The 26,057-nt window shown below is 47.8% G+C and overlaps 2 protein-coding genes across 4 annotated transcripts in view; one reads left to right on the top strand and one right to left on the bottom strand.

Moving 5' to 3' along the window:
- Nucleotides 1–729: 729 nt before the first annotated feature.
- On the top strand, nucleotides 730–20,258 carry CCDC92 (coiled-coil domain containing 92). Of its 3 annotated transcripts, none has more exons than XM_066199866.1 (5): nucleotides 730–847; nucleotides 4,034–4,103; nucleotides 16,503–16,639; nucleotides 16,989–17,030; nucleotides 17,594–20,258. In XM_066199866.1, the coding sequence occupies exons 3-5, from the start codon at nucleotides 16,510–16,512 to the stop codon at nucleotides 18,367–18,369; spliced, it is 948 nt and encodes a 315-aa protein (XP_066055963.1). In that variant the 5' UTR covers nucleotides 730–847; nucleotides 4,034–4,103; nucleotides 16,503–16,509; the 3' UTR covers nucleotides 18,370–20,258. The 3 variants fall into 3 exon arrangements, with proteins under 3 accessions (XP_066055963.1, XP_066055962.1, XP_066055960.1); XM_066199865.1 differs by lacking the exon at nucleotides 730–847 and adding an exon at nucleotides 2,345–2,396; XM_066199863.1 differs by lacking the exons at nucleotides 730–847; nucleotides 4,034–4,103 and adding an exon at nucleotides 5,636–5,711.
- Nucleotides 20,259–20,370: 112 nt separating this feature from the next.
- The window catches only part of DNAH10 (dynein axonemal heavy chain 10), a 49,505-nt gene continuing 43,818 nt past the window's right edge, over nucleotides 20,371–26,057 (bottom strand). The window contains exons 69-77 of the mRNA XM_066200101.1: nucleotides 25,153–25,362; nucleotides 24,679–24,774; nucleotides 23,864–24,035; nucleotides 23,344–23,475; nucleotides 22,817–23,028; nucleotides 22,575–22,742; nucleotides 22,197–22,377; nucleotides 21,073–21,218; nucleotides 20,371–20,700 (exon numbers count right to left, since the gene is read on the bottom strand). Of these exons, the coding sequence (XP_066056198.1) occupies nucleotides 20,554–20,700; nucleotides 21,073–21,218; nucleotides 22,197–22,377; nucleotides 22,575–22,742; nucleotides 22,817–23,028; nucleotides 23,344–23,475; nucleotides 23,864–24,035; nucleotides 24,679–24,774; nucleotides 25,153–25,362 (1,464 nt within the window). The 3' untranslated portion in view covers nucleotides 20,371–20,553. The remainder of the gene's footprint in view (nucleotides 20,701–21,072; nucleotides 21,219–22,196; nucleotides 22,378–22,574; nucleotides 22,743–22,816; nucleotides 23,029–23,343; nucleotides 23,476–23,863; nucleotides 24,036–24,678; nucleotides 24,775–25,152; nucleotides 25,363–26,057) is intronic.

The raw sequence follows: 26,057 nt of genomic DNA, 5'->3' as shown, positions 1-26,057 counted from the left end.
AAACTCCCTTCGTTTTCCCTCACCTAGAGACCGCAGAGCAGCTGAGTTGTGGGGAGGTGGAATGCTGTGCTTACAGGCAGTACGTGGTTTGGGTTTAAAAGGCAAGCTCAGATCTTTGTGCTGTTTCCTGGTCATTAAAAGCCCTTTTTGAAAGACAGATTACAGGCATCTGTACTTCCCGAGCTAACAGTGAGCAAGTTCTGTTCCAGAGGAACAGAGATCATCTCTCATAAAATGTGAGGCAGGCCCTCAGGCAATGTAGCTCAGCTTCCCAGTGTGCTCTGGCAGGTTATTTAATATTTCCATGCCTTGAATCTCAGCAAAAGGAATCCTATATTTAGGTATTTTCCAACCTTAAGGCTTCTATGATTTCTCCCACTCTTTGTCCAACCAGATTGAAAGCTCCCTTCTCACGGCCACTGCTTATTATGAGGAGGGGATGGAGGACTGTAGCAGCACAGAGCTGTGCAAGGTGATCAGACTCAGCAGTGATGGGAAATTATTCAGAGGAGGGGGAAAAAAACTCAGTGTAGGCCAGGTTTAAAAAAAATCCAGAGTAAACAACCTCAGCCTGGTACTGTACAACTGTACTGTACAGCTGTCAAGTCACATTGCTGTGGGTTTCTTGATGCTGATAATTTAATGATTCTTTGGCCCAAGGGTACATCTCCCACTGCGAATCGGCTTCTCCCGAGCGGCTTTATCACTGACCTGAAAGGCAGCAATCACGGCTTGTGTGGAAATGCGTGTGACGAGCGCTAATGCACGGTAATGGCTACGGCACATCCAGCGGGGCTGACCACACCGGCAGGCGTCGGGATGCGTGTTTTGTTCCCTGAGCACAGAGGTCAGTGGCTTGTTCCTGATGATCTTTGATAGGATACAGTAGGCAGAGCCTGAGCGTACACATCTAAACCTGTCAGTGCTTGCTTGCAGACTGCAGGCTATATTTCTTAATTTTGAGGGGGGGGGGGGGGGGGGGGGGTTGTGAAAGTCTTAAAATGTAGATTTTAAGGTTTTGTTTTGCCCGAGGGGAAAAAAAATGTTCTCCTGTTATTTTCAAGCTATTTGCAACTCGACTTTTTTTCCTTTGTGGACTAATTGTCTAAGTTTAGCTGTCTAGTTGAAGAGCTTTTTGAAAGTTATTCTGGGCCTTAATTACACCCTTTCTGATTGGAACTGAGAACCCTTTCTCCCCAGGTTTCTGGGAAAGGCCCATGATATAATTGAAAGGTGGGAATTGCTTTTGCCCTTGTTTGTACTGTCACAGAACTCTGGCTAATGGCCATCTCATGAATTAATGCTGAAAAATAATGGATTTACTAAGAGTCTGGTTGGTAAAGGGAAGATAAGGGAGCTGAGTGAGGGGCTGACGCCCTCTCCCAGCCAGCAATTGCAGCAATGTTTAACGATCAGGGAGTAGGTCAATTCACTTGCAGTTTAATGGATGAGATAAGGGCAGCTTGCACTAAATTAGCTTTCTGGGCAATATATGATCCAAGGGATGCAAAACCCTTCTGGCTGCCTGCTGCTGAGGGAGCCAAAGCAAGGCAGAGCCGGAGCAAAGCTATTTGCAGATGATGCTGTCTCCTACTAAAAACAACTGCTGGTGCTCCTGAGCACCCGGCTGTAAAGTCGTGACCCAAAGGCAATGCAGGCCAGTGGGACACAGCTGGGACACAGCTGGGACACAGCTGGCCACGCTCTGCTCAGCACCATTTCCCTGCTGGGAAGCGAGGCTGCAGCTGAGTTGCAGGAAGGATCTGTGTGCTGTGCCCCCCTCCATGCACAGAGATGCAGCTCACAGCAGCTCCCACCTTCTGCTCTTCCAGCCCCAAACGTCAGGCTGGATTAGGCATCTCCTGGATCCTGACCTGCTTTCTCCTCCTCAGTAGACGCCTGGGCATCAGTTTCAGCACTTGCCATCAGATGTTCCTTGTTCTGCAGCAGGAGGTTTCCTCTGGTACCAGGAGCCCCCCGGCCCAAGTGTTGTGCAAACAAAGGAGAAACAATAACTGAAACCAGTCTCTGCCTTAAGGAGCTGACAGCACCTCCCTTATTCCTCCCAGCTTCTGTAAATAAATCCTTGGTAATGTCACTGTTTTGCGGAGGACGATAAAAGGACCTGTCGTCACTCCCTGCACAGACTTTTCCTGCCATTCACTGAGCTTTCCACTCCCTCTCCCACGCAGGGAGAAGTTTGTTAAAAATTAATTCTCATCTGATGACTGCTAATTATCTTGGAGGCTGTTGGTAAAGTGCAGCAAAGGGACCAAAGACAGCGCTCAAGAAGAGCCCTGCGGGAGGAATGCGCTGGCTTGGATGGTGCCACTGAGCAGGATCAGGCAGAGAGGATTTTAATTGATGCTCCTCCAATAAGATGTCTGGCAGCAGAGGTACGAAATAAAATTCACTGTTAGAGGTCTCTCTCTCTCTACACACACACTTATATATATTTCATTCTGATTTTTAAAATCTTCCCCTTTGAAATGGGGAGGGATTACAGCACCTACCAGATTTCAATATTTTGGTTGAGTTGCATCCTGGCTGTTGTTCCCCACCAAGCTCTGGGAAAGGCTCTGCACAATCCCTTGCCCTCCTTTGCCCGGTGCTGCTGTGAGCAGGGAACTCATCCCTCAGCCTGTGAGCTCCTGCTCTCATGGAGGGACAGCCACTCCAGCGTGCTGCTCCCCTTCCCGCCAGGGTGAATGGGAAGCTAATCCCGGATTCTCATCTCAGCCACGCTGATCTAATTAATAGTAACTCTTTGGGCTTTATAGGGTGGAGGGTGCCTGGATTTAGATCAGCATTACCGGAATCAAAACCAGGCCAGCTGTGCTTGTTGATATTAGAGATGCACAGCAAAGAGAAACAACATCCGTGTGCAGGGGCACAGGAGAGGTGATTAAACCTTCCTGCTTCCAGCTCTGCTGCTCTCCCCTCTCCTGTGACCTCTGCTTTTTGAAAAACACAACAAGCAAAAGAAAAATCAGGAGAGAGGCACCTGGAAAGCAAAGAAGCTTTCCAGCAAGAAGCTTTACAGGCCAGTGCACATCATGACAAAGCTTTTGTGATCTCTGATTTTGGGGGACCACAAACATTGTGATATTTAACGCAGAATGCTCATGTCTGAGAGCCTGGTGTTTGCACTTGGATGGATTGGGGACTTGAATTTTTGGTTATCTCCAAAGTTCAGGGGTTGCAGTGGGAGTCAGAACTTCTTCCAGTTAGAGTCGCTGAGCTGTAACTGTACTATGCTGCACTCCCCTCTTCAGGATTGCTCAAGAATTTTGCAGATATTAATGACACATAATTACCACGCTCATGTTCCATTTTGAACATGAAGAAACTGGGGCAGCTCAGTGCTGCTCACCTGGCGAGGGGCAGAGCAGCCTTTCAAAGGATGACAAATTGGGGTGACATTTGCAGGCTGAAACCTCTGGGAACTGAAAGTTTCAGAGAAACCAAGGCCGCATGGAAAAAATGCTCAGGGACTATTTCAGTTTTACTTCTGAATGAATGTATTTTTATCCCTTGGTTTCCAACAGGTTTTCCTTACATCGAGTACAGGTACATATTTCTGTTCTATAAATGTCACATCTTAAGGCCTGTTAATAAAAAGCATTACTTTGTAGCAACACAGATGGGGGTTTTCCTTAATTTGTGTTCAGTTATTAGGGATCCATATTGAATTTAACATCCTTCTATCTTTCCTGCCAGGATGATTCAGATGGCAAACGCATTTCTCTTTTGGCACAGGTTCTAACTGAATCATTTTCCCAGACTAGATTGTCACCTAACGGGATCCTAAATTAAGAGTCCACGTTTCATGTAAAAAGCTAGATGGATAAAATGGAAGGGCCTTCCTGCACTGCTGCTGGCAGAGCTAAATCTGCCCCTGTACCAGGCTTTTCACTTCTAAACACCCATTTAAAATTGGTCATCCTCGGTTTTAGCTTTGACTAAGGACGAATGAATTTTCCTTTAAATATTTCCCTCTAAGCTATGTTGTGCTTCCTTTTCCTCGTTTTAGGAGCTGTAAGGTGCAAAGTACGTAAAGGTCCATCCTCTGTGTCCTCACACACAACAGAATCACCTTGAAGGTAGGTAGAGCCAGCAGCTTGCAGTTTGATGCTGAATTTGATTTTGGTGAAGGTGGGAAATTCTTCCCTATGCTGTGTATAGTGCATCTGTTGACTAAGAAAATTCTCTCTCACTTCTAGAAACTTTATTGGCCTTTTCTATTGGTTGCCTCAGAAAGCCAAGTTTCTGTCTCTTAATTTTGAAGCCCCTTTTAATGAAGTACTTTATTTCCATTACAAACATAGAAAAGACACTGCATCCATAAATGCTTGTGTGCATCTGCCCGAGGTAGAATCACAGGCCAGTGACTGCACCATGTTCCATCTTCTTCAACATTGATTTGTAGAGAAAATGCAGAGAATATCCAACCATGCAGGGCTGCACACCCAGAGCCTACCCTACTGGTGGGCAGCTGAAGGTCACATTTATTCATATATTAATGCAGAAATGACAGTGCAGAGTGAAGCTGCATGTGCAGGAATTCCAACCCCACAGCTCTCCTGGGGCTCTGCTGCAGCTGCTCTTGGGGGAAACTCACACACACGTGTGCCAATAGCACAAATACCCTCCCCAAACTCCAGGCAGGCTTTTTTCCACACATCCACGAACATCTTGCCATCATCCTATGGAGCACACGTCACAACTTCTTCTCACAGATGTGTTTCCATCCTTCACACCAACACACACGTGCACGCGCACTGCTCCCAACACACGGACACACCTGGTGCACCTCTGTCCTCACTTCGGCTGGAGGGAGCTCAGTTATTCTCAGTAGCTGCTACACTGCTGTGTTCTGGATTTGGGATGAGAATGGTGTTGGTACACACTGGTTTGGGTTTTGTTAAGTTCTGTTTCTCCTAAGTCAAGAACTCTTTTTTTTTTTCTTTTTTGTACATCATGCTTTGCCAGTGAGGAGGTTTGCAAAAGACACTGGGAGGGAGCAAAGCTGGCACAGGTGACCTGAACTGGCCAAAGGGATATTCCAGAGCACAGAATGCCCAGGGGCAAAACTGGGGGAGTTCTCCAGAAGAGGGGCTGGTCTGGGTTTGGGGAGGGACGGTGACATCTGTCAGCTGGAGATGAGCAATTGCACTGTGCATCATTTGTTCGGGGTGTTTTTCCTTTCCCTTTTCATTATCATTATTATCTATCATTATTATTTAATTTCACTTTGTTTTCAATTACTGAACTGTTCTGTTCTCAACCTACAAGTTTACTTTTGATTCTCCTCCCCATTCCACCGGGGGGTGCCGATTGAGGGGAAGAAGAGAGTGGGGAGTTGGCGTGGTGCTTCATCTCCAGCTGGGCCTAAACCACGACAGCCTCTCCCGGGAGTGCACATTCCCTCCTTTCCCACATTCCCACAGACCCGCTGCCCTCCCCATCCTCCTCCTCCTCCTCCCTCTCCCAGGTGCGCGCTCCCGTGCGCGCTCCCGTGCGCGGGCGGGCGGGGCCGCGGCGGCCGCGCTGTCCCAGCGTTGCCACAGCGACGGGCCCGGTGCCGCAGCCGCACCTGCGCCTGCGCCGCCGCCCCCGGTGCCGGTGCCGCCGCCGGTCAGTGCCGGCCCCGCGGGGCGCCCGCGGTGCTTCGGGCGGGGCGAGCGGCGGACCCGGCTGGGGCCGAGCAGGTGAGGGGCCGGGCGGGGCGGCGGCCGAGGCGCGGGGGGCTGCGGAGCGCTGCGCCCTCCGCCCCTCAGGGGCCGACCGAGGGGGCGTCAGCGGCATCGCGACCCCCGGGGCCGGCTGGGGAGCGCGGCGGCGGCGGCGGCATCGCTGCCGAGGCCTTTCTCCGCCTCGCACGGATCCACCGCCAGCCGAGGGACCCTGCCGTGAGGGCGGGCGGGGCTGTGCGGGCGCCCCGCCGGCCCCGCTGCGCGTTAGAGGCGGCGGAGCGGCCGCGGCCCCGGCACCTGCGGCGGCTGGAGGAGCCGCGCCTCGGCCCGGGGGAGATACCCCGGCGGTGGGGCGCGGGCAGCCCCCCGGGGCCGGTCAGAGCCCCCCGGGGCCGGTCAGAGCCCCCCGGGCCGGGGCGGCCGTTGCGGGGCAGCGAACGGCGCGGCGGGTGCGCGCAGGGCGGCTCCGGGCCGGGCGCTGGCGCTGGACCAAAGCGCTCCCTGCGCGCTCCTGAGAGCATCCAGGGCCCTTTTCTCCTCGCTGGAGCACAGCGGATGAAGGGACTGCCCTGCATCCCGCTGTACCCCCCTTGTCTTTCCGTTTCTGCCGGGTCGGGGCCAAGGACGCGTCGGTATTTCTGTTTGCGGTGTGCCCCAGAGCGGGAGAGCGGCCGCCCATCGCCTTCCCCTGCTCCCGCTGCACCCGCCGGGACAGCTTTTACACCGCATCCTTCGCAGGCGCCTTTTGCATCGCACCTTTTCACTTTACAAAGTGGCAACAGTGTCGTTTACGCAGGGCCTGCAAAGGGCTGGACGGGTGGGTCGTGTGTATTTTGGAGTGGGTAGGGAATAACCTTCGTTTGAGAGGAGGAGGTTTTTCCTTTGGAGGAGAACGCCTGCAGTCTGTGGCTATGGCAGCAGAGGAGTGCAGGGCGTCTTCAGACATGGAGATGCTTCCAGACGCAGTTTCCCTACGCAGGACATGGGGTGGGAGAGCAGGGAGGAAGGAGGGGCCCTTCCCGCCCTGGACGGCAGCAGAACACACCTGAGCCCACTTGATTAAATGGAGTAAAGCTCACACAGAGAAGGTAAATGTGAACATAGAAGCTGAGGCAGCCCTGGGGGTGGAATTATCTATTTTGATCTGCATTGCAGGTGCATAGGAAGCATCCAGGGTACTTGTTGGCTTTACTTAGATGGTAGGATGCTTACACTCAAAAAGCTGTATTGAGCTTTTGCAATATCAATTATACTCCTCAATTAAAAAATAGATGACAAATGGATGCGACTGTAAATGCAGAGCCTTTCCCCATGTAATTTGCTCATTAGTGAATGCAATTCTGTTGTGCGTTATTTTGACTGAGCCTCTGGGAGACTGACATTTATGCTCTTGAACTGCACGTTGCTTTTTGGTTTAGCAGCTTAAAGCAAGTGCTTTATACACAGATAATGGCTGACTTGTAGTGTTGTTGATTTTTCAAGCTTTTGGTTGTACTGAGGCTCCAACAGTCTTTTTTAGTGAAACAACAAGGATCAGAAGGTCATAATCTAGGAAAGTATCAGCTGCTTAAGTGGAAAGAAAGAATATTGGCTAAACTGATGCTAACCACTTATTTTCATCCTCTTGTTGGACTTCTGCTTAATATATCTGTAGAGTTTCCTCCCTCATCCCCTTAGAAAAGACAAAGGTCTCATGACCGATCCAGATACTCTTAAGTAGTTTCCAGTCCAGTAGTTCTTGCAAACTGTAGAACAGCAATAATTTCATTTCTTTCCATTGTCTCCTTTACATCAGATTTTAGATATGGCTGCGTCCTTTCAGTGCTTTTAAATGATTTTTTAAATGTGTTTTGTTACAAAAATCCCACTATTCCTTAGTGTGCCCTACTTCAAGAGGCTGTAGGTGTTAAGGGCGATATATTTGTTCATCCAGATCTACCACATCAGTCAGTGCTTTAACTGCAGGAGGCAGAGCACAAACTCCCCAGTGCTTTTACGGCAGAATGTGGATCATAATGTAAATTAAAATAAAATATTTATTCAGCACAATAGTGGGAGTTCTGTTGTAATTTCTAGGTATCTCCTTTCTGTTCTGTGGCTTAAAAAATAGTGGTGTAAAGTAGCAAAACTGTGAAGGATTGTTTTCATATTGGGTAAAAAGATTACTATTAATCACTCGAGTTCATGTTTAGCTTCGTTTTGCGTAGGAAAGTTTAAAGAAGGTAGCAAGTTGTAGTTTATTTTACAGAGAGAACAGACATCTTTGCCTTTCTGAAAATTTATAATGCTGAAGAATTTTTTTTGCTGACAAGTGATACTTTCTGTGCATATTTATGTGTGTGTGTCTGTTAGTAACTAAAAGTGATGGGTTTAGTTGAGCAGCACTTTACTGAAAATTCAGCAGTCAAGGAACTTGAGGAGGGGGAAAAGCTGAGTGTGGGACGTAGTTTTTTCTTATTGCTGGTTTGGAAAGCACAGCCACCAAAAGCAAAACGTGAGGATGTTGGTGTTGAAGAAGGACAGGGCTGTGCTCTGGGCTCCTGCGGCACACGGGGACACGAGTGGCCGTGACAGTCCGAGGGCACAGACACGGCTCTGCCAGGGGCACTTGTGTAAGCAGCTCCCGGAGGGGTCCGGCAGAGCCCGAGCGGCGCCCCAGGGCCCGCTGCCCACGTGGGGTTGAGGTGGGTGGGTGCCCTTTGTTGGGGCACAGACCTTGTCTGCAGGCCCTGCTCTCCTCCACGAATCCAATGTACATCTGAAAAGCCCGTGAAGGTGGCAAACGGTTCACTGAGCGGAGCCGAGTGGGAGTGTTAACCCCCTTTTACCCACCCGCTGTCCCTCCCCTCTGTTCCATCACCTTTGCCTGTCTGGCTGTAGTATCATCGATGGATGTGGGCCCGATTCTTCTCTGTGCTCGTTGTTAAGTGATGTAAAAAACATCTTCCTCTAAACCAGGGTGCCCAGCAGTGTGATAATGGGTGTTAGTCTATCTCCATGTGAGCAGTGGATGATGTTTTTAATAATGTTTTGCCATTATCTACCAGGCTCATTTCTCCTGGTGATGTTAAAGACTATGGTACTATAAATAGGAACAATAAATTTATTTACTACTAGACATTGGAGGCATGACAAAATATTGCTGAAACTGATGTTTTCAGAGTGTATTGGAACTTCTGCAAGCTGTTCGTTTGAGTGGTTTTAAATAATCATTGCAACAAGGCTTTTCTTTGGATTGCTATTTCTTTCCTGCTATTGCCGAGCATGTTTGTTCTCATTTTACTTCAAGGAAACCTTTGGTTTGTATTTAAAATGTTAAATACGTTGCTGCTTGTTGGTTTTAATTATTTGATTGAGAGAGACGGGGTTTAGAATCAGTGTTATTTAAAAACAGTGCTGGACTGAAAACTGTTACATGTCATGGCTTCTCCGTGAACAGAATGGTAGCTGTCTCCAGAAAGGCTGAAAATATGCCAGGGAACAGTAGCTCCCTGTAATCCGAGTCCGTGCCCGGAGGGAGAGCACAAAAGGCACGGCAGATCGCGTTTCTGTGGAGCAGAGGTGTCGAGCTCGGGAAGAGTCCATCTGTGAAGAAAAGCCGTGGGAATGATGTCAGAACCGGCAGGTTCCCTTTGTAATGTGTCTGCTTGTTTCCTTTCCAGCCTCAGGAAAGCTTGATTTAAACTGTGTGGCTTTACTGGCTCCGTTTGAGATACCTGGGTTATGTAAGGGAGGGTATAAAGCACTTCTGTTTATGATCCTTTGTCTTGGCATCTTATTTAACACCAAAAAAATCTTGCTTAAGAAAGGACTTGGACACAGGTCATCACCACTACCAGATTTCCTTCATCAGCAGCTCTCCAAACCTTTAGCAAAGTGGAGACCAATTTTTTGTGTGTTTGATCATAGTTGCTGCTCTAAAACAATAAAAATCGATGCCTTATGAAACAGCATCACAGAATGCATTAGAGAAAAGCATCTCCTCAGCCTGTTACACTTGCCTGGAAATAGTTGTGCAGTTCTGTAGAGCTGCTTTACAATAGCTGCTCTCTGTAAATGACCTCTCAGGACAGATTTCTTTAGCTTGCTCTAAGGCTTCAGTGCCTTCTGCCATGTTTCAACAAATATTCCTGGTAACCTCTGAAAATCATAATTTCTGCAGTTCACGCAGTCGGAGCTCAGGCGAGTGCCTGGAGCTGGCGCTGCTGCAGGAAGCCGTTCTGCCTGTACCACCCCCCTGACCTGCTTACAGATTCTATTTTTTATTTGTGTTTTTTTCACCTTCCCCAGGCATCTACAGTGCTGCACAGTGAACCTGCCACCTGAAAACAGCCAGGGGGAGAACGGGTTTGCTTTCAGCTGCACCAGTTCCCTGACCTGGTTCACTGAATGACCAGGAAGGTGACTCTGGAGCATTTCAGGAATGCAGCACTAAGTTCTTGCTCAGTGTATGTGAGTGGGATGGGCGAGAAAAAATCATGTCAGGGCTGGGCAGTGAAATAGTCACACGTCTGTGTGGTGATGGGTTTTTGTCGAGTTTGGGAGCGGGAAAAGGCTCGGCCAGGTTGGGTATGTGAAACCAGCTTAGTAATTCTTTTGGTTTGTGTTTTAGCAGGCTTCAGAAACGGCAAATTTTTATATTGCACAGATACATTTTCTTCAATTTCTGGTGCAGTTCACACATTCTTGATCATAGAGGACAAAATTAAAAGAGGGCATGCAGTGTTCATAAGTGAGTATGTGAGCTGTGAAAAAAGCCCATGACTATTCCGTAGTATAGTGTGATTTCTAAGCATGAATTTGGAGTTACACTTAACAGATCCTTGTACCAAAACCACCCACAGCCCACCTTACTAACCTAAGTCCTGATTCAGCTTTAACTGAAGCTGGAGAACTTCCTTAATGACTTAGAAAAAAATAGAATGAGGCTCAGGTTTATGTGTAACATTGATACTGTGTTAGTCTGGGAGAATTGAATATTAATTTTCTTGTCATTCTTCTGACAAAAGAAATTGGTTTACTAGAAAGACTAACGTGTCTTTGCAATATTGTGACTGCCTGGTTGTGATTGGGGTGCAGTTTGCATTCTGTGGCTTTGTGGGAGATTGTATTAAAATAACAAACTGTTTTATCCTCAGGATGAAGGGGTGAATGAAATAAAAGAGCCATTCTTTAGGAGCGTGTGCTAGAGAGCAGAAGAGAAGCAACCTGTTCCTCTACGTGACAATGTAGTCCTGCTTGTGAGGGCTTTTATTGTCACTTCATCATTATTAAAGGCGCTCTTTTGAAGTCGTCAGTGTCATTTAGGTAATACCTTCTTTGTCTCCCTAAAGTGAATTAGGATCAAATTAGGTAATTTTCAAAGCTTCCTGCCAGAGTGAGCTATTTGTTCCTGACAGCTGTACAGCCTTAGCTTTGCCTACCCTGGTGTTGGTCATAATAACTGTGTCTGCATGAAATGCCACTGCAGGACTATTTGATTTGGTTCTCTAATAGTCTCTGCCACAGCAGTGATTTTAATATCTTGATTCCTTTTAGTCTCTTTTTTTTTGTGACAGCTCTGGGGTTGGGTGGTCTCAAGGGCAGAGAAAACACCAAACTATTCCTGTCAGTGCTCCTCAGTCCAGGTAGACAGTCAGGCAGTCGGTGAGTTCTGTATAAAAGTACCAGCTGGTTCCTTTGGAGCATCCAGAATTAAATCACTGCTGCCAGGGTGGTGTCCACTCAATTACTCTTCCCGCTGCCATACCAGCTGCTGTAGGAGTAACAAAAAGCCATCTTCGTACTAAAATGCTGAAATGTGTGCTTGCAGGACATTCAGAGATTAACTGTAAAGAGTTGACACAGCCTCTGATCAGAAAATGATGGGAAAGTCAGGCAGAGAAACCACTGAGTAAAATAGCATCAAAAGCAGCAGAAATGGAAAAGGAGCTGAGAAAGCGAAATCATGTCCTTCCTCTGGGAGGACAGTGGCACAGTTCCTTCTTCCCCTCCGTCATCTCTGGGAAAGAACTACTAATTTTGCTTGGTTTAGAACACACAAATTAAAGAATAGGAGAAGAAGTTACTGGGTCATTAATAATGTGTAAGCATTGTTATATTGTGACGCAGAAGGCTGAGGACAGAGGTGTTGCTGCAAGAGGTGTTATTGATACGGGAGCACAGGAGAAGGGAAGGGATGTCCCGAGGTGGATCTGTAGGCTGAGTGTATTGTCTGAAAAGCTTGACTTAGCAGCACTGGACTAGTTGAACTGGCTTAATCTGAGGCACGGGTGAACGAGGGGTGAGCAGAAATCTGAAACAACGAGCTGTGTTATTGCTGGATCTCACTGAGGAGAGGTGTAGTGGTGTGATAGAATCCGTTCGTGGGGGACTGAAATGTCCAAGCGGGAAGAGCAAAGCCCTTGAGCTGGGTGTGGAGGCTGCAGGGTCTCCTTTGTTCTGTCCTTTGAAAGGAGCTGAGCAAACACTTTGGGGATGGCGTTATGTCTCCGAGATGGAGAGCTGATCTAAGCAAAGAACAACAAAGTGACTGTCAGTAATTTCAGCATTACAGCCGTTTTTAGATGAGTTTGGTCAGTTCAGTGACAGTCTTTAAAATGGGGTCTGGGGTCTAAAACTTTGGTGGTTCTTACAAGAGGTATCCACCGTCCTTACTTAATTCTTGAAATCGTATTTTGTATAGCAAACAAATGACACTTTGGCAGCTTTTGTTACATTTGGATGGAGCTCTGGCCAGTGAGCAGTTGAGAGGAAAATGTCTGCCCATACATATTTTAAGGCTGTGAATTGGCAGGGAGCTAAAGCAGCTTCTCAGGCGATGGTCACCCCATCCACGGAAAAGGAGGTTTTTGTGTTCTGTTTCGTGGATGCCAAACAGGAATGAAAATGTTAAATCACCTTTGTTTGGGCTTCGGTCCATCCTTCAGGTTTGTGTCTAAGGTCAGAGATTAGCATCTCCCTCCTCCTATCTTGCAGCAGAGGATGGAGATGCTCTGATTTTGTGCAAAGGCATCTGATACGCAGCCAGATGCTCGTTGCCTTGAAACATTTTGAACTCTCTCCAAATGCTTAAGATCCAAAAAGGCCTGGAGCCTGCACATCCTCTGCAAGGCAAGATGTGGCTGTTAAAATTTTAGTGACTGTTTATGGTGAGCATGTGATTAAGTTGTATTTTGAAAGCTTCTGTTTAAAATTTTTTCCTTTTCCATATGAGATTTTGTGTGTATGTATTCCCTTTTGAAGAGAACATGCACTTGTAAGGAGACAGAACAGTTCCTTTTTAAGGTGAGCTTACAGGAATGATAATTGAAGTTCCCTTCTCTGCCTTACTGGAAGATGATGGCTTAGGTCGGTGCAATCATGATTAAAGTGTTGTACTTAACATTCCCAAGGGAATTCTGTTTGACTCATCCCATTTGCTCCTCCTTGGCTATATTCAAGAGAAATTGTGAATCCATTGTTTGGAGGAGTTGAGGCTCAACCTCTGAGCTATATATAGAAGTATTTGGTGGTGTGGTGATGCTGGGAAATGAGAAATTGTGGATGTTTGCAGGGTGGGATGCACTGCACAGTCCACACAAAGCCTCTGTCGCTGACAGGTTGGACAGTCGGTGTTTAGGGCCAGTCCTGCTGCCAGAGAGGAGCTGTGTCACCCTCACCATCACCCCTGGACGCTGCAGTGTCCCTCTAGTGTTCTGTCATCCTTCTCAAATGCTGCCTGCCTTCCCAGGGGACTTTGCCAAGCTCTGCATTGCACAGTTCTGTCTGTGTAAGAACACAGCGAACATTTTATTTTGTTTGGGGACAGAGGGGAAGGGGGAAAAACCCTAGTGACAGAACTTTGTGCTGTCTGTGCAGTCACAGCATTCTCCCCAGCACTGGTGTCATTGATCTGCCAGCATCCAGCCAGAGCCTGGTAGATTTGGGAGTTTGTCCCACCAATTTCCATGGTGGGGACGTAGAGATTGCTCCTCTGGGCCTGTAAAGGGCACCATTGACTTCTGCATTTGCTGTTTCTCTTGTGGTTTTTGACCTCCTTAGTTCAGAGAGCCTGAGATGAAATCAGCTTAGTGCAATCCCAGGGCTGTGGGACATAGCAAATCTGCGTCTCTGTGTCGTGACTGTCTGTGCAAGACATTTTCCCTTTCCCTGGTTTGACAGTAGATGGTTTGGGCTGTTTCCCAGAGCACAGGGGGCAGAGTTCACAGTGCTGCCTGTGCTCTGTAAAGAGCAGGTGGGTGAGTGGGTCTGGAACTGGATCTGCTGCCCACACATCCATGGAGGCTGTGGCTTCACCTCACTGGCCTTCCCTTTCCCTTGTCGGGGAGAGGCCAGCAGACAACCAGGCTGCTGTGACGGGGAAAAAGCAGAGAGAGGCTGCAGGGGGTTGTGGGAAACTGCTTAGTGCAGAGGGGCTGCAGCTAACACTCATCATGGGTTGATTTAATTGATCTCACTGATTAACTTACTGCTGCTGCAGGGAAGATGATGCTCTGATGCTGGTAGTTCTTATTTTCTTCCTAAGCCTGTAACACTCGCCTCTGATTATATTTGTTTTCTTCAGAGCAGGTAATCCTGGTGTGATCTTTCAGATGCAGGAGATCAAAGTGAAAAAGCAATCGAGGAGATGAATAGTGAGAGCCTTGTTCTGGTTTTTTTTTGAACATTTAGAAACTAGTTTTTAATGAACGTGTTTATTTGCAAGGACTGAACTATGAACACTTCCTGCTAGTGATGAAATATTTTCCTATTCAGGGCAATATTTTCCTCTTCAGGGTCCAGTTACAGGTGTAAAGCCACCATTAATACCCATTGTGAGAACAGAAGCTCTGGGCTATTGTGTGGAGGCTCTTCTTTCACCTACTCCTATCACAGCTTAGGGTTTCTTTTGGAAAATACATTCCTCGATTAAGAATCCCTTCTGAGCCTCGGTGTCCTGCACAGTCAGAGCTCCAGCTGTGGCTTTATCCTGCTGTCGTGCTCAGTCATTCAGAGTAGGATGAACACTGAAGAAATGGGATGATTCAGTAAAGCTCCTGTCTGTCTGATGTCAGCTTTGCAAGCCGGAGGATGTCGCTTTGAAAATGTATCACAGCTCAAATATCCTCACTCCTCAGAATTAATGGTGGCCCACAGTAATTGCTGTGACTGTGTGGGGCCCCTTCCAACAGCCCCTCCAGCACTGTGGCTGTGAGGGACCACCAGTGTGGCAGTGGTGGGGTGTTGCAAAATTTGCTTAACCACCCTAGAAATCTCTCTTTAGAATGTGTTCGGTCCATAGTTTTTCCTTGTTTGCTAAGGTGGTAACTGTAAAATGGCCCATTCACTCGACAAAGCACAGTTGGCACATTACCCACATTCTTGGGCACTGAACTTAATCCTTGATCTCTGTTACAAGGTAACCAGGCTGTTTGGCTCCTGCACTGAAGTGGATTTCTCAACGTCTTTCACACCTTTTTCTTTTTTTTTTTTTGCAATCAAATACTTGTTTCTGTGGGGATAAGGCAGTAGAAGATGAGGTCAGTTCAGGTCACTGATGAAATCAGGAGGGCTCTGTGTGTGTGTGATTTCTACCCCACATCCCCAGGTGCTTTAGTGTGTCACCAAGGTGCTGGAGTACCAAGTCTGGTGTTCTTTTGGGGAATAAAAGTATAAAATTAAACGCAGGGCTGTGATATGTTTAGGAACAACAAAAGTGTGTCACTTGCTCTGAGCTTATGCTCTACCAATTTTAAACTGGTGGAAAATAATTCTTGCCATAAGACTCCATACCAAGGAGTCCCAGTGAGAACACTTGCCAGGCCAAGGCAAACCCATGAAGGTCCATCTTGGACACTGTGTGTGGTCCCCTAATTCCAGGCATGGTTGCAGTGCCACTGCAGGGAGTTGTCCAGGCACCAGGAATTCTGACTCTTCACTAATCCTTGTAACCTAATTACTGTAATGGTTTCTACACATACAACAGAATTTCGCCTTTTCTGCTCTATCCGTTGTTGCCTTGTCAGGACCAGTCACAACACTGGCAGCGCAGGGGTCTTCAAGGGTGTCTGTCAGCATCGTTCTGTTAACTGTGTGTGCCTTTGGTGTGAGCGCTGCTGTAGCCAAGGCCTACCTGCACAAGGCTGTTCTGTAAGGGGAACCCAGTGGTGTAGCAGGTTTCCACGTGCTTGTAACCTGAGCAAGATAAATCTGTTTGTTTTCCCTTTGAGAGAGGCATTGTCCTTGTCTTGTTCTGTGTTGTTGGACCCGGTGCTGAGGAAACCCAAGAGCAGCTGGAGCTTCCCTTGTGCTGGTGCCAGCACCCACATCCCAGTTCAGGCACCCATGGCAGCCACATCCATGGCAGTGCCACCAGCCTGGCTGTGCTCAGACCCCTGCTTTGCCTTTTTCCTTAGAGCTGCTGCATTTTAGTGCTTTCTGCCTTGTTCTTGCCAAGGATTTTACCAATCCCTGTGTCCCTGGGGGTAAGTGGAAACCCTCAGCAGGACGGATACAGTAGGCCATTCCTCAGAGCTCTGCTTTTAACTTGTAATGGGATTAATGATTTAGACTGTCTGAAGTTAATCCTTTAAATGTGTTAACGCCAAACAAATGAGTTCCCTGCTCCTGCCCACAGTACAATTAGGCTTTTGATGAACTTAGAGCGCTTGTAGTCGAAATGGTCCTAAAGCAGAAAAACCTTTTGTGGCATTTGATGATCACACATCAGTCACTGCATTAACAGCAGAATTCAGCCCTTCCTGCTGATCCTGGCTGCAGAGAGAGGTAACTCACCATGACAATTCCTTGTCTGTTCCCTGGCAGGGTCAGGATGGCCACCTCAACCCTGAAGAACCAGCTGCAGAGTGCCCAGAAGAACCTGCTGTTCCTGCAGCGAGAACACGCCAACACCCTGAAGGGGCTGCACGAGGAGCTGCGCCGCCTGCAGCAGCGCTGCACAGGTACCTGTTCCTTGGAGGGATGCTCCCCACTTCAGCAGTGAAGCCTCAGCAGCAAAGCCCACCCAGAGGTCCCACTCACTCCCAAAAGGGTTGATTTAGGGGCTTCAGTTTGTGCCTCGTGGCAAACTGGCTGATCAAAGCCAAGGTTGTTTCATTTGTTCTTTAAAATGCTGATAGTTCGGTTGTTTTACATGTTTGCGAATTTGCAGTGAAGCTCCTGTTCTTGCTTTGGGCAGTGGGAAGAGTTAATTCTGTATTTATGGAAAGCTGTATTTATTGTAAATCTGCTCACCAGGTAATGTGCGGGCTCTATGATGATGTTCTAACAAAACCTTTTTTTTTTCCTCAGATTTAACCTATGAGCTGACTGTAAAGAGTTCAGACTCGTCAGGTAAGGAATATGTGGCATTTTTCTTTTAATGTTCATGTTCAATTTACTAATCTTTTTCAATGTTCATATTTTCTTTTCTAGTCTCCAGACTTAGTTATTTATGAAGTAAATGTCAAAAGTTCTTCCCCAAGGTCACACAGGGAATCTGTGAAAGAGCCAGGAATAGCACCTGGAACTGCTGACTCCACTAGACATTCAGTTCCCCGCTTGGTGTATGGGAACACAGGACACACATTTTAGGGGCAGAAGAGTGAGACTATTTTTAAATCTTAGCTGAGCTGGTGCTGTAGTTAACCACAAAGCTTTTATTTATTTATACGTGTGTGTGTGTATACACACTAGATCCTAGTTATTTGACATGTATTGAGTTAACAACTGGTAAAGAGCAGGAATAAGATAACTCCCTGAGGTTAACCCCCTGGATCAGGGATGGTGCGGGATGAGTATTAGCTGAAGTTACTATTTTGGATTCCTTTTAGAGATGGCAAGAGGAACCCTATTGCACTGTTTTACATAATGGCTGCTGTTAACTTGAAACCCTTCTGCTTCTCTCGTTCTTCTAGAAAGTGGCGGTTCACGAAGTGACGAACTCAAAAGTAAGTGCAAAGAGCTTGAAGCTCAGCTGAAAATCAAAGAAGCTGAAAATAGCGAATTGTTGAAAGAACTTGAACAAAAGAACGCGATGATAATGGTGCTGGAAAACACTATTAAAGAACGAGAAAAGAAGTATTTGGAAGAGTTAAAAATGAAAAGCCATAAGCTCAATATGTTGTCCAGTGAACTGGAGCAGAGAGCGAGCACGATTGCCTATCTGACCTCTCAGCTGCACGCGGCCAAGAAGAAGCTGATGAGCGCCAGCGGGACTTCGGAGGGGACCCCGTCTGGCAGCCCCGTCCTGTCCAGCTACAAACCGTCCCCTCCCAAGGACAAACTGCCGGAGACGCCGCGGCGCCGCATGAAGAAGAGCCTGTCCACGCCGCTGAACCCCGAGTTCGAAGAGGCCTACAGAATAGGGTCGGAGAGCCGGAAGCTGGTGCTGCGGGAGCCCGTGGATGCCATGCCCGATCCCACGCCCTTTTTGCTGGCCAGGGAGACGGCCGAGGTGCATCTGATCAAGGAGAGGCCGCTGGTGATCCCGCCGATCCCCTCGGATCGCGCGCCCGGCGAGTCGCACAGCCCCGCGCGCGAGAAGCCGCACAAGGCGCACATCGGGGTGGCCCATCGCATCCACCACGCCGCGCCCGCCCAGCCGCCGCAGGAGGTGGAGACCCTGGCCGTGGATCAGGTGCACGGAAGCAAAGTGGTCAGAAAGCACTCGGGGACAGACAGAACTGTCTGAGTACACCACGGAAGCGCCGTTCTGTGCTGGTTATGCACTGTGAGCCTGTAGGGTAAATAGCACCTGCGGTGAAGTTTCTTTTGATGCCCCATGCATGCCAAACTCCTCCCGGGTACATCATTAATAATTTTGCTCTAATGAAACCTCCTAGGACTGTGTTCATATGGCAAGGTATATAACCACTCCATGCTGTGGCCAAAGCAGGGGGACCTGACCGCTTGCTTCCAAGTGCTGCTCCATTTAGCGTAACTGCACGTGTGGGCAAAGGCACGGGCTGCGTTAGTGAGCGCTCTTAGAGAGAACACCCTCCCTCACACTGCAGCCACGGTGTTGGCTGGTAACTTTTGACCTGGCAGGGGTTCTCTTGTCTCCACTGTGCGTGTGAGCACTCCAGAGCCGTCACTGACCTCTGCCACAGCCGCTCTCGCAGCAGCACTGGAAGTTGGGCACGTGTACGTTCACTTTAATGACATAAGGACGTCCCCAGAGTCCCAGCAAGCACTACTTGATTAATCCTAAATACTTTGGTTTGTGGCTTTAAGTAAAATATGGGTGGGGGAAGCACCATTTAAGGGGTTATTGACCCTCATAGGAAGAGTATGAACACGGGGTTGTTTGTGGGGATTGTTTTGGGGTTGTTTTTTTTTTTTTTAATCAAATAGCTTCACGACACATTTTATGCTAGTCAGTACACTGCACTTGTAGCACCTTCCATACTGGCTCAGAGCTCCTTTTCCAGGGAGGAAATGTAACTGGCTATCCAATATGGAAATGGTTCTTTATGCTCTAACCTGCACTTTTTTTTGTAAAGGGATTATTTTTGTTTCCTAAAAATCGTAGTCTTGTTCTGGGCATCGTCAGACAGTGCTGGCTGCTGCCAGCCTAGAAACCTGACCTGCCCCTCCAAAATGTGAGTATTTAGTTTTAAGTGATGTAACCGATTCATGCAGGAGAACCTGGCATCCTTGATTTCTGTCCTTGTGGATTGGGATGGACTTGCCTTGCACTTGACCAGATTCCCCTACTCCTTTCTAGTAAGTAGCAGGTAGACCCAACAGCTGTTAGACTACTTGATTCTTTTTTTTTTTTTTTCCTAGGAAAGAAAGGCATACTAGGAGCTGGGAGAGTATGTAGTTTTGGGATAGGAGCACGAGTTTGTCCATTTTTCTTACATTCTGTTCACCTCTGCTTCACTCTTGTCTGCAGCCTCTGAGTAGGACCAGCAAGAAACACTGGCTCCCAAATGCTGCTAAGCTTATGATGTGCCTTTAAAAATTTGGAACATGTATTCTCTGTGACAGCTGATGAAGGATCCCTGCCTGCCCTGTCCCCTCCCCTCGCCAGCTGTAGTTTGCCCCTCGTAAGCTTTTTCTGCAGCTGTGTTGGTGTGTGTCTCCCTGCGGAGCCTTGGACGCTGTCGGCGCTCCTGGCAAAGGCCCTGGCAGGCTGGCAGAGCTGTTCTCCCGCCCGTGGTCCCGCTCGACTCCCGCAGCATGACCCTTCCAGCAGGGCTGATCCCTGGCGAGGCTCTGCCCTCTGCGCCCTCTGTCACTCGCTGGCCCAAAGTCCCAGACCCGCCTCAGCCCGGCGCCTCGCTGGCTCTGCGGTAGGAAGTTGTTCCACAAGTGGTGGGGAGGGATAGGGAAAAGCTGTGTTCCCAGAAGGGGGTTGGTTAAAGCAAGGTTGTTACTCTGAGGTTTACTGTTTTTACGTGTACTGCGTTAACCAGCAGCTGGTTTGGTTACTTTGGTTGTTGGCACCATATTTTTATGGTCACGTGTTGTATGAGTGACCTACCCTGCCACTTGTTGGAGGCTGGGGGGAGGCACCGCTTCCAGGCAGTGCAGAAATGATGCTTTGGGCAATTAAAGACATTTCTTACAACCATCCAGGCAAGCCTTAGTCTTTGTGTGTGCGAGACCAACCTTCTCTCTCTTTGCAGCCACAGACCAGCTTGGAGCCGTTCCAAAAGGAAACACAAACTACAAAAAAAACCCACTTTATTCTTCAAACCTTTATTGGGAGTCTAATACAACCAAGCTAATACTAACTAAAGTCAGGTGTGCCTAAGTGAACGCAACCCCACCTGTGGTGTTGAAGCTCTGCCTGGCTGAGGGTTTTTTCCCTGTGAGGCACCTCCGAAGGGTTGCACTCTGAGGGAAGAACACGGTGCCTATTTTTGACTCATTCAGCGTTCAGGGTGAGACACACGCCTTGGAGGACCCAGTGGGAAATGTGCTTGGTAGTGTAAAGGTCAGCTTCAAAGGCCAGGCCCAAGCCCATGGCGTTGCGGCGCATGGACGTTGTGTACACGGGGGTCCGGAGCGTGTTCTGAAAGAGCAGCACACAACTGAGCAGTGCCTGAGCTGCAAACAACAGCGGCCTCGAGGAGACAGCACTGGCTGCAGAAATTCACTTCTTTGGTTAAAGGTCTTACATAGCCAATACCCAGAAAATCTAAGTGTCCTTTATGTCATTTACTGGGGATGGGAAATAATTGAAAGAGTAAGGGGAGTGTAAGAGTGTCATGAGATCTCTGCCCCAGAGTGCCTGAAGGAATGAAAGGCAACAAATGCATCAAACTGTAGTGATGGGTAGTGGAAAGAGAAGTGTTAAAGCAGATGGGAGGGGTAATGATAAAATGCAGCTTCTGGGCAGAGAGGCAGATGTGACAGCAGAAGGAAGGTAATTCAGGAGCCCTACCTGGAGTCTGAGTCTGTGTGCTTCTATGGGGATGATCCTCAGGATGGGCAGCTCCACCACCGGGACACGGGGCTTGCTCTGGATAAGGCAGCCCTGCTCTATGTCCCAGTCTGCTCCTTCCAGGAACAGACCAGAAACATAGCAGCCTGCAAAGGCAGAAGATGCAACATGTGTGTAAACTGAGCTCCTAGATAAGATCTAGGAGGTCTTTTAAGATAAGAGTTCCTGCAGTCCCTGTTGTGGGCACTGCAGTCATCACAAACACACTGCATTTCAAACTGCAGCTGCACAGGGTGCAGTTTTCTGAGAGCTTTGTTTTTATCATCCAGCTGTAGTAGGAAATCAAATTAAATCGTCTCAGCTGCACTACACATGATCAACAGCAGCAGGAATAAATGCGATTTGCTGCCCTCCAATTGCCCAAGTCACAGAGAGCTTTGTAATTCCCCTGGGCCTGATCACTGGGTCACTGAGAGCAGGTGAAGGGTCAGGACAGTTGTTCTGGTACAAATGCCAAGTACAGCATTTAGATTTAACAGAAAAACCGAGACTTCTTCCTCCTTTGTCCCAATCAGAGCTGGTACTCAGAGCCTTCCTTAGCTGTTCCCTGTACCCAGCTTGTTACATTTAGTTATTAGAGCAGTGCTAGTCATAAAGAGAGATTTACACAATAAATGATACATGTTTGTAGGTACTTTTTGCTTAAGTACATTTCAATACAGTATTTTTGGTGTAAATAAATCTTCACAAGCCTGCTGGGATTGGTAATGTTCTAGGCATAAAGAAAGCAGTGTGTCTTTATATACAGACATACATATATATGTATATATATATATATATATATATATATATATATATATATATATACAAGGAGCAAGCAAGGGGGAGGTGTAAGTTCAAATCCCTGCCTGTGGGTGGGAAGAGGGTGCTTCATGCACACAGGAGCTCTGCAGGGACCAGAACCCAGCTACTTCCCAGCTGGAAATCATGAGGACTGTGAAATGCAAACCCAGGGCAAATGCCTGCCAAGGTTTAACCAAAGTCATTCAGTGTGCCAAGCAATTTCTGCCTCTCACCAATTAACTACTTTATTATTTTTGCCAAACAATTGTGAGAACACCTACCCTGCTCGGCCCCTTCAGTGATGTCTTGTGCTTTCCTGTACTTGGTTACCTCTGTGTAGAGGGTGGAGTGATCCAGGGGCCACCTGTTTTTCCTGCAGGTGGCTTGAACAAGAGCAGTCAGGTAGGACTCAGGAACGTGGAGGCCCGACAGCCACATCACCTCAGGCTCACCGTGGCTGACCTGCAAGCACAGACAGTGATGGGCAGCACCTGGTACTCACCCTACCCTGCCCTTAGGGAGGAGCCGGGGTGAGTCTGCCTTGCGTCCGCAGTTACGCACCGATGGCACTAGTTCAAGAACTTGCCTCAAGTGTTCGCTGGCTTCTGCACCAGCCTGCGCAGCACATGGTGCAGGTGGACAAAACAAAACTTGCTTACCCAGCTGGTGTACTGGTCATATCGATCTCTAAAGAAAATAATCCAATTCCCAAGTGTTTTGAGGGTGTCGGGGGCCAGCCGCCGCCAGATCTTGGGAATCTGCCCGTTGAAGAGAGCCTGAGCCACGTCATCCAGGTCACTGCTCATCCCGACCTCCCCAGCCAAGGCCTGCAACAGTGGGAAGAGTTCTGAGGGCAGGCAGAGCCCAGCTGGTCCCAGTGAGCTGCTGTGATTTTACTTACACGTCGTAGCTCAGCCAACGACTTTCCCATTCGAACAACGAGCTTATTAAAACGTTCCAGTTCCTGCAACAGCACCACAGTTGTAGGGGAGATTTTTACTCCAAAACCTTTACGTACGTGGTCAAGATCAAACACTTGGGGTAGTTTGTTTTCTATATCCTTGGCAACATTTGCAATATATTCATCTCGACTAATTCCTGCACCAGTTTCACCTGAAAACAAAAAATTTTAGTGAGATGAAATCTGTCCTAATTCTGAGAGAAGGTTGAGAGCTGAGTCACCTTTTGGCATCGGTGTCCCTCCCTCTCCTGCCCCGAGGTTTGCCCACAGCCCTGCGTGTCCCCAGCTCTGCCTCGGGGCAGGTGTTGAGCTGCTCCCAGCCGGGCAGGGCTGAGCCCTGCAGTGGCTTTGCTCCCGCTGTCCCCCTCCCTCCGCTCCCCACACACAGGGGCTGCTGTCACTGTCCCCAGGGCTCAGCAGTTGCCACTGGAGATTCCCTGTTCCCAAACCCGGGTCAGGGCACGCACCAGTCTGGGGCTGCAGCTCGAGCAGGTGACCCCACATGTCCCGCACCGCGTGCATGTAATACCCGATCTCGGCGTTGGCGTGAAGACCCAGCACCTCGGGGGTGTTGGAGAGTGGCAGAGCTTCAATGGCCTCTGGAATACAACCACACGGGCTCTGGTAACCCAGAACACCACAGCAATTGTGCTAGTGCTCTGCTTGAATTAAAAAAAAATGCTAAAGCTGGTGTTGGAGCAATGCACGGATCAAATAAACACTTCTAAACACACACACAGACTCCCCCACGGAAATTTTATATATCACTTAACAAAATTAACATGCTGCTTTAATGAGATTCTGTGGTTTGGGTTATTTTTTGGGTTTTTTTTAAACACCTGAGGAGCTCAGTGATGAGCTCACATTCCAAAAAGCTCCTGTGAAGCAGTGGATTATAACACTGCCATCCATACACCAGCAGTGCCTGGTGTGGAGACAATCTACACTTTTTTTTTGTTTAAATGTAGCAGGAGAAGCATTTCTTACCAACAAAGTCATCTTTTCCCTTCCCTTCTGGGATTTTATAATCCACTGTGTCGCTCTTATAAAAATGGAACACCTGGAATGTGTCAAACAGGAAATCCCCAAGGTACTCGTCCATGTAGACGGTCAGGATGCGCCGGTCAAAGCTGTCGATGGCGCGCCCACCATACATGACCTGGAAATCAGTGACATCAGTGTTACAGCACTGCCTCTTGGAGCAGAAAATACAGTTTAAAAAATCACTGAAAGGTCAAAACTGCTCTTTGCTTTTGCAGTGGTTGTGCTGTAATGTAACACTGTCTCCCTTATGGACCCCAAGGACAGCTCCAGTCCCCTCTCAGGGGGACAGGAAGGAGATATTTGGCCTTGGTCTGGAGAGAGCTGCTCTGTGCACTCCTAATCACCCATCTGGATGGTCTGTGTGCAGTGGTACCCTCCTGAGGGACCAGCTCATGCTCAGCTGGGATCCAGTGCTGCAAAATAACAATTTCCTGCAGGACTTCATGTTGCAGCAGCTGCCAGTGCAGTGCAGCTGCACCAGCTCTGAGAACACACATTTGTAGAGCTCCAGGGATACCCCACGTGCCAACAGCACTGTGCTCTTCCAGCACAGGCTCCCAAGGGCTCTCAGAATTAATTAAGCATCATCACTCCCTGTTGTGCAGGTGCACACAGTGGCCCTAATTCCCTGAGACTGAGATTAAGGCCCTTGCTCAGGGCTACACTGGAGTTTCAAACCTGCCCAGGAAAGATTTCCAGCTTTACTTGATGCAGCCCATGCAGAAACTTAATTCATCTGAAGGCATTGTAGCACTCACCTCCCCAATAAGGTATTTGAGGCTGCTCCAAGGGATTTGATCATCCTTCTGTTCAAAAGCTTTAGTCAAGTATGTGTTAAGGATTTCCATGCACACCTAATGAATTTGTTGGAACATGTGAGACAAGATTCATAAATCAGATATACATATTCATAGGTTTTATTTAATGTAGTTCTTGTTTGAAAACTAACAATTACTTCTTTCTGAAATAATTAATAAAAAGTAAAGTATAAATCCTCTTAAGAAAAGAAACCCATGAGAGAGGTAATAGAAACATGAAGGTTTGGGAATCTAATTTTTAGCATCCTAAATTGACATTATAGAAGATCAGGAGTCTACATGACTCCACAGAAGCAGAAAAAAATACTAAGCAAAATCTAATTGTGAGAAAGATTAAAGCTGGATAAATTCTGTGTTTTCAAAAGCAATCTGAGCTACTCAAGAGCACAAGAGCCATTGCAATTGTTTTCTTACCTGGAAATCAGATTCATTAAAATCGTACTGTACATTCCAGCCAACCTTCCCAAACTTCCTTCTCTCCTGAACCACGGCATGGAAAAATGCCAAGACATAGACTAAGGATTTAAAGGCAGGATGTGGGCACTGCTCTAAGGCTTCCTGGGGAATTTTGAAGTAGGTGGCTCTCATGTTCAGTTTCAGACCATTAGGGGGTTCTGTAACAACCTATCAAAATAATTAGGGAAGCCATCAATTAGTGGATAACTTGAGGAAAACAGGTTGTGAATATATCACCTTAAGTAAGCTATACAATGCAAGCTTGACATTTTAAGCTGTTCTCCAAATGCTCATCAAATAATGGATTTTTTTCTTAAGTAAAGACATGAAACCAACCTTTTAAGTTTATCAAGGTAAACACACCTTTGCAAAGAGAACTCAGGATTATTTTGGAATTAGTCATGTTACTGGCAAGACATTAACATTTCTCATAGTTGAAGATGTAATTTAGTGTAATACCAGTACTTTACACATTTTAACGTGCCCTGTATCCCCACAGGAAGATGCTTTAACAATGTGGCTTTACTGCTGATCAAACTGCCAGAGCTGCTTCCTGGCAGCTTTTTCAAAGGGCTCTAAAACCTCAGTTCTCACTGCTCCTGCCAAGAGCCACAAAGTGCGGATCTGCAGCCTTAAACATCCCCTCTGGCTCCCTTCCCACTGCAGGAGGGGTGGGAGAACAGCCCAGAGCTGCCACTGCCACTGAGCCACTGCTTTTTTGAAATGAACTAATGATGTTTACAGAACAGGGCACCACGACAGCAGTAAAGCAGCCACAGAAAAGAACATTAGGGCAGAATCATGGCCTATGCCTTCAAAATAATCAGCTCAGCTTTTAGTGATAAAGCTGCAGCCCGAAGTAG

This window comes from Chamaea fasciata, unplaced genomic scaffold (assembly GCF_029207755.1).
Source record: "Chamaea fasciata isolate MVZ Bird 193981 ecotype frontalis unplaced genomic scaffold, bChaFas1.0.hap1 SCAF_18, whole genome shotgun sequence".
NCBI lineage: Eukaryota > Metazoa > Chordata > Aves > Passeriformes > Sylviidae > Chamaea > Chamaea fasciata.
This window is presented reverse-complemented; position numbering and strand designations above follow the sequence as displayed.